The sequence below is a fragment of the Micropterus dolomieu genome, linkage group LG08 (assembly GCF_021292245.1).
Source record: "Micropterus dolomieu isolate WLL.071019.BEF.003 ecotype Adirondacks linkage group LG08, ASM2129224v1, whole genome shotgun sequence".
Classification (NCBI taxonomy): domain Eukaryota; kingdom Metazoa; phylum Chordata; class Actinopteri; order Centrarchiformes; family Centrarchidae; genus Micropterus; species Micropterus dolomieu.
Window position 1 is genome coordinate 8,760,660 of NC_060157.1, and position 7,751 is coordinate 8,768,410.

General features: G+C 42.8%; 1 protein-coding gene across 1 annotated transcript; it reads left to right on the forward strand.

Annotated features, from left to right (window-relative positions):
* The first annotated feature begins 224 nt into the window (after positions 1 to 224).
* emilin3a (elastin microfibril interfacer 3a) lies at positions 225 to 3,520 on the forward strand. Its single transcript, XM_046055502.1, has 4 exons — positions 225 to 376; positions 541 to 660; positions 796 to 1,328; positions 1,563 to 3,520. The coding sequence occupies exons 1-4, from the start codon at positions 225 to 227 to the stop codon at positions 3,518 to 3,520; spliced, it is 2,763 nt and encodes a 920-aa protein (XP_045911458.1).
* The last annotated feature ends 4,231 nt before the right edge of the window (positions 3,521 to 7,751 follow it).

Below are 7,751 nucleotides of genomic sequence, written 5' to 3' on the forward strand. Positions count from 1 at the left end.
CATTCTGCTTTACAGCACAGCCAAAAAAGGTCTTTTCTAAGCTATTTTTCTGAGTTTGTGTGTTTTTGTCAGAAGCCTGGCACAATTTCCATATCAAGTGATTGGAGTGGAATATTCACTTGTCTTTGAGGGAGGACTACTTTTTTCTTCTGTGATTATAACCTTTACCTCAGTTTGAAGACTGCTTTCACTGAGCTTTTAACTTAACACGTGACTATTCAAGGATGCATTTTGTGATGGCTGTGAGTCCTTTTGTGTTCATGACTCTATTTTTGTCACTGGTCGAAACCAAGTTCTACAGACCATTCCAGTTTAACCAGTATAAAGCTGGGCTCAATCAACACCATGACCAAGGGAAACCCACCAGCCGACACAAGTAAGTTATTTCTCTCTCTCTGTCTTGTGCTATGAGGAATCAAGTATACATCACTTTAGATCTTAATTGACAATTTACTTTGAGTGACAAAGTTTTGAATTTTTTAAGCCAACTAGAAATCATAATAATGTGTCCAATCTCATCTTTTATCTCCTCTTTGAAAGGAACCACTGTGCCTATGTCATTGAAAAGACAGTGTCATTCACTGTGCAGGATGGGGCAGCCCCATTTGTAAAAGCTGAGTACAACAAGTGTTCCTGGGGTCAAAAATGTCCAACTCTGCTGTGAGTAAAGAGCTCTTATTATGTCAAGTAAATATTTAGTTCTTGATCTGCCTTAACATGACTCACATCACTTCAGGGTACAAAAGACCACAGTCAAGTTTATGTTTCTGACTAATGGTTGGTTGTCACCCTCAGGTATCGTCTGCAGTACAAACCACTCTATAAGGTGGCACATAAAACTGTCACAGAGCTGGAATGGCGTTGTTGTCCCGGGTACTCTGGTTATGGCTGTATGGAGAGACATCCAGTTTACCAACACCCCATGAAAATGATGCCGCCATTCAAAGGCCCGCCAATGAAAGGCCCACAGTTTAAGGGGCTGCAGTTCAAAGGCCCACAGCACAAAGGTACCATGTTCAAGGGTCCCATGTTCAAGGGCCCACCTATTAACACTGTTGTGAAGGCCAACCCATGGAGTCAACCCAAAGGACCTTCCATTGGCAGTTTCAACAATTACCCAACGCGTCACTTTGGGCCTCCAGGGTCCTCCTCCTTCCCAGACACCTCCTTTGAGCCTTATTCGCCAGAGCCAGAGCCAATGCCAGAACACCAGGAACCACATCTCACAGAGCACAACCAAGAACATGACCATGACCAAAGCCAAGGACCTGAGGAACATATACCAGAGGAAATTCCTCCTCCTCTGTCTGGTGGTGAACAGCCTGAGGGTGAGACCATAGGTGTGTCCAAATGCTAACTGCGTTTTACTGTATTGTGTGTTCACACTGGATAGGGGACAAAAACAGAGCCTACACCTTCTCTCTTACAAAGTAATAGAGTCACACTGAACTCGGAAAAACTGATTTGTCATGTTCCTTTGAACTGAATTTAAATAGCAAACACCAAAGCACAACAGTGTACTATGTTTTTTCCAATTTTAACAGCTTTGTTTCTCTCTTTAGGCCAGACTCTCGACAGTGAGACAGAAGTGCGGATATATCGAATGGAGGAGGATGTGCAACGTCTAAACCAGGGTCTGGAGACCCTGAGGGGAACTGTGAATGGACTGGAAGATAGTCTGCGAGCCTCACTGAGAGAGGATGCCAACAGGATGTTGTCTGCTCTGCTCTCTGCTGCCCCTGGTCCTGTTCCTGCTCCCGCTGTAGCCTCCAATCCATCCACAGTAGGGTTTGTAGAGATTCCTGGAGGAGACCCTGAGACAGAGGGTCTAGATGGCAGACATGTGTTTCCAGGCCTTACAGATCTGAATAGAAGGGTAGAGGAGCTCAGGGCAGAGCTGCAAACCAAGACAGCACAGCTGCAAGAACTCAAAGCAACAGTGATGGGACATGATGGAGCACTGAAGAAGATGACAAATGCAGTGGGAGTTGTATCAGACTCCACTGGCAATTTTGAGGAAAATGACCAGAGAGCTATGGAGAAGTTGATGGAAGACAAACTGAGTATAGCCAGGACAGAAATTCTTGGTGGGTTTGAGAAGCGCTTGGAGAGTGCAGAGGGCCGATGCGAAGAGAAAGCTGGGGAAGTGTTTCATCAGTGTCAGAGGGAGAAAGGTGAGAGGCAAGAGCAGATGGAAGATGCTATGGAGGAAAGAGCCACATCCTTGAGAACAGAGCTGAAAAACCTACAGGCACAGATCCATAGTTTAAAGGCTACAGAAAGCTGCTGTGGTAGAGTAAGTGGACTGTTTGAAAGGGTGCAGCTGCTGGAAACATCAGTGGCAGGCCTCAACCAGTCCCAGGGTCACCTGAGATTGGAGCTGGGTGGACACAAGGACCACATAGAGGGAATGCTGGAGGGGCGGTTGGGGTATGTGGAAGCCAAGCTCAACCAGACTGGGCAGATCAAAAATGATCAGTCTGCAGGGAGAGGTGGTGTCCCAGACAGAGCTGAGACAGGACAGGGCCTGGAGGCCAGAATGGAGGGTCAGTTGAGGGCTCTGGAAGGTCGATTACTGACGGCTTTGGAGGAGCTGGGCAATGCCACTGCCCCTGCACTGCTAGAGGGTCATGCAGTTCCCAGTCTAGAGACAGAGCTGGAGTCCCTGCGAGGCAGACTGGAGGTGGATATGGACAGCGTGCGGAAGCACCTAAGCACCCTTGAGATTCTCTGCTCCTCTTCCTGTTCCTCACCTCAAAACCCATCTGCCATCCAGGGAGACTCTGCTGCACCAAGTAACCTGGCAAAGGAGCAGAATATGAAGGAGGTACTGGACAAGCAAGGTGATCATTTGAATAGCCTCAATGTCACACTGCAGAACATCCTGAGGCGTCTGACCCTCAGGGACCAGCAGGAACATGCAGAGGGAGATTCTCCCATCCAGGGAGAGCTCACAATCCTCAAGTTCAATGTCCACTCAGTCAACCAAACCCTGAGAGGCCTCCAGGATTCCTTGGGGACAGTGGTCTACCAGGTGGATAAAACCAACAGTTCCTGGCATGAAAGAGAGGCTCGTCTGGCCCAGCAGATAAGGGGTGTGGTCCAGCTCGTTGGACATCAGGCTTCCATGCTTGGGGCAGGTGAGCGCAGACTGACCCGACTTAAGGGTGATCTGCAGGACATGAAGAGACGGCTAGCTCAGGAGGTCCAGGGCTGCCGGAGCACAGCTATAGGGGTCCAGAAAGAGGTAACTGAGTTTGGAGGGCGTGTTTCCAGTGTGGAGAACCAGTGTAAGGGCCTGAATTACTTGGCAGAGGACCTGGAGAGAATCAGAGAGGAGTTAGAGGGACAATCAAATGGACTTCTCCTGCAAGTCAATGGAACTCTCTCTAGCCATGCTCAGCAGCTGGCTGAGCTGAGAAGTGAACTCAAAAACTACACCTCCAAGGTAGAGCCAACACAAAAGACTTTAGAGCTGGACACGGAGCTGAGACGAGGTGACACCTTCACTTTGAACTAGTACAGTTTATACGGATAATAGATTTTAAAAATAAATGAAAAACTATAAATATTCTGCATGTGTAGTGGGGTCCACTAAAACCCCATCTTATAATTTGAATTGTTAAACCTAAAGGTTTTGAACCTGCACTGAAATAAGGATGGTTTTAGTCAGCTTACAGTATAAAATGAAAATGGCAGCTAATTCTGACTGCACCAACACAGAATCTTGAAATTGAATCATGATGGTGCTAATAATTGCACTGTTTCTTTAAATGGACCATTATTTAAAGCCTCAGTGATTGAAAAAGAAATAAACAGCAGCAAACTGTACCTGTGTTACTGTACTGTATCTGTAAAGCTTAAAAAATTGTTTAACAAGGTTTTCATGTTTAAGTTTTCGTATTGATTTGTGATATGTTATGACTAAAAGTATACAAGTTATTATGTTTTTTATGGCTTCAGTTCTTGATGATTAGTTTCTATTCTACTTGTAATAATGCATAAAATGTTAGCATTTCAAGCAATGTACAGTTTAATTTCAATTTTTTTCAGTACTGACAATCCAATAAACAAGTTTATTTACTGTTCATGCTTTTTTGGTTAACAGATATTTCACACAAGAGGTGTTAGATACATATAAGAAATTATATTAACGACTCTGGGTCTGAATTGGATTTCTAAACAACACCAACTGTAAATTTCAGAAACTAGTCACGTTTCATTTTAGAGGTGAAGTGCTGATGCAGAGAAGTGGGGAAACCACAAGAGAGCAATAGAGATGTATTACTGTTGACTGCTTGGGACTACGGGAGGATTTACTTGACTGAAGCTATGTTCATGGAGAGAATGAATGTTAGTCTCCCTTCCAAAAATTTTGTTAATGGGTGACAACCCTTGCTTGCATGAAGAAAATTACAAATTGGCATTATTACCAAGGTGATACAAAAAGAAAAGGAGCATTTCGGTACAGCAGACTGCATCTTATTCTCTCTCTCTAGGCTACAAATCTACTATCCCAGCTGTCTGAGCACACTTGTCATTATACGTTACAACAGGGCAATAGGTGACCTTGCTTATAACCCCCCCATGTTATTAGCTGTTTCACTATTGGACAAACAACCATTAAAATGACAGCTATGTGGGAGATGAGTCCGCTGCTTGTGAAAACGTTTTAGCCTGAGACATGTGCTGAATAATAACTATGGGGAGGAAAGGACGGCAGGAAGAAAAAAATACCTTACCTAGGTAATGATGCAGATTCATGCACACACACATGTAGAAAGTGAGAAGGAGAAATATATATTACTCTTCTTCCAGAAGAAACCTTTCACACATAACCTACAAACTACTTTTCTTCCATTACTTAAAACTACAAAGATAAAAATGAATGACATTAAAGAGAAATACCACCCAAGTCCTAAATTACTTCAGGTCTCAGTTTCATTTCTGTCATTGTTTGACTTGACTCTTATTTCTTTTCTGTATTCTTCCCACACCTCCCTTAAGTTCACACTTCACACAAGCCCAGACAACAACACATTAATCTTGTTTGTTTCCAAGTAGACACTTGGACAGAAAAGGCAGTCGGGGCTCTGGTGAATTTCTCTCCTCTGACTCAGAGTCTCTTCACTGCTCAATCATGGATCAGATACTGAGTAATGCTCCCTGCTCAACTCGCAGTGGCCAGGGCATGCACCAAAATCACAAAAGGCAAAGCTGGCACAAAGACAGAGGACAAAGGATATTTGAGTAAACAGAGGGCTGCAGTGACCTAAAACATGAATCATCCTATATAATGTCCTATGTAGAAGGGGAAGGTGAAAGAACAGTGTTTTTCCTTATTAAAGTGATGGTCAGAGAACAGACAGTGTTCAGTACAGTTGGCTGTCATACAAGGAATTTAAGAAGTCCTTAAATCGAGGACTCAGAGCTTCTTCCAAGATTTTACATTTTTCAAGAAGCTATAATCTGCAAAGTTGAACTGGAGCTTTTGTCCTCTATACTGAACAGGTTATTGTTGAAAAGTTGTACTCATAAAAACTCACGCTTACAAAACATTGTCAAATTTAGAATCATGAATGTTTTAAATAAATTAAATACATAAGATGTAGGGATACTATGCTGGAAACACAGCACTCATTTCCTAAACTAGCTTTTCTTGTGCCAATAAGATAAGAAATGACGAGTCTTTCTCTAAACACTTCTTTATGTCTCAGCTGTCACTCACTAAAAATGGATTCTTGTCAGAGCTAAGTGCCTATACTGGAGTGTAGATTATTAACACAAACAAGGATTAATAAAGGATTAAAATGAATTCATGCCAATGATGATTTTATTTTGAAAAGGAAGTGCACAAAGGTCTTCTAGATGAGCTCTATACATGTCTGTGCCGAATAATTTATCTTATGTAAATCACATGGGTGTAGGAACATGTGCATTTGAATGCAACTTTGAATGTTTCTTTTATATATATTGGGACTCATAATCAAAAGGTAAAAAGGAAGGTTCTTTCAGCTTCATAAAACAACGTTTAGTGTTAAATGAAATGAAAGACAGAAAAACATTGACATATTAAAGTGAAAAGAATACATTCACATTTTAGCAAATACACTTCTTGTTGTTTGCCAATTGTTAGATGAGAAAATCGAGTTTTCACTTTCATGTCTGTACATTTACGGGCACCTGTCCACCAAAGTGTTTTTTGCCAGCTAAAAACACCAGCTGCTGTTCTGAAATGGCCTAGCTGGGAGCGCAAGGGTGCGATTTTGAGGTGCAGCGTTTTTTCCCACTGCTTGGTTGCTATATGACACATAAAATCCGTAGTTGCAAATATTTCTTCCTAACTTTACTGGATGTAAAAATGTCATCACAGAGTAGAGTTGCTCTGTATGAAGAGAAGGCTGAAGCAGGTAGAGAGAGACGATGGACTCGCTGTATGCGGGTTCATGAGATTTTGTGGACGAGGAAACATCTCGGCGAGTACCACGTTTGGTCCAAGAGCTCAGGCTGGATGAAGCCCTGTTCCAGGATAGTAACCGTTGCTACAGTGCGGTGTTTTTCCCGCCCCTCCTGCACTGTGATTGGACGGCTGGGTAAAAAGTGACAGTGACGAGCGCAGCGTTTTTCCCAAAGGTGAACATTTTTCAACTCTCTGCGACCGGAAAAAAACGCTCAGCGCCTCGTCACGCTCCTGGCGTTTTTACTAGCTCGTAAAAACGCGGCGCTCCCATTGCAATTAATTGAGGGGTGGCGCAATGGTCCTTTGGTTTGAGAAACCGGGTTCAATCCCCCACTGTGACCCATCCACCATTGTGTCCCTGAGCAAGACACTTAACCCCTAGTTGCTCCAGAGGCGTGCGACCGCTTACATGTAGCAATTGTAAGTCGCTTTCATATCTTAAAATATGATTCTGCTGTGTAATGCATTTCAAAATAAAACCAGATAACAATGAATTATTATTATTATTATTATTATTACAGGCAGAATACAGTCTGTTTTGTAAATTATTTTTAAGACAGCTGTGTGTAATGGCAATGCGCTCTGGTGCAGCACATCTCCACTCAGATGTTGTAGACTTACTAATTAATACGTCCGGCTGGCTTCACATGGCTGCAAGGATATAATGAACTGAAGGAGAAGGTTTTCTTCATACAGTATGAAGCAGCTCTGTGTAGCAGATACTGTAAGAATCACTCATACTAATTTACAGATAAATGCAGATTGATTTGCCACTGGCATCCACCGGCTTGGGAATGTTTAATTAAAACAATTTATTCAGGTTTTGCGCATTCACACATCAAACATGCACCATGTGCTCTACACTTAGCCCCGAAATACTGCACAGACAGGCAAAGCGATTTTCAAGGGCAGGCTAATACCAAATGATCAGAGTGCACCATAAAAATAGGTTCCTGAGTCTACAGCCATGCTAGCAGCCCTGTGAGGCTGTACACCTGCTGATGGCCATTAGTTTAGCACATATTTGGTCATAAAACAAAGTATTTTTATTTATATAAATTCGAATGATGGCTCTGGATGAAAAGTTATTATCATTTATCTAAGTGGGGCATGAATATCTGTACAAAATGACATGGCAATTCATCCAACAGTTGTTAAATTTCACTCAAAACCCCAAATGTCAACCTCATGGTGGCACAAGAGGAAAAGTAAGGGGATCAACAAAGGTCATCAGGGTAGTCTGAGCACTATGGATATCTGTACCAAATGTTGCGCCAATCCATACAGTAAA

Excerpts from the sequence above, each read along its gene's own strand:
- emilin3a (XM_046055502.1), top strand. The coding sequence starts at position 225 with ATGCATTTTGTGATGGCTGTGAGTCCTTTTGTGTTCATGACTCTATTT. Across the intron at positions 661-795 it reads CAAAAATGTCCAACTCTGCT|GTATCGTCTGCAGTACAAAC; the intron begins GTGAGTAAAGAG and ends TGTCACCCTCAG. Across the intron at positions 1,329-1,562 it reads TGGTGGTGAACAGCCTGAGG|GCCAGACTCTCGACAGTGAG; the intron begins GTGAGACCATAG and ends TTCTCTCTTTAG.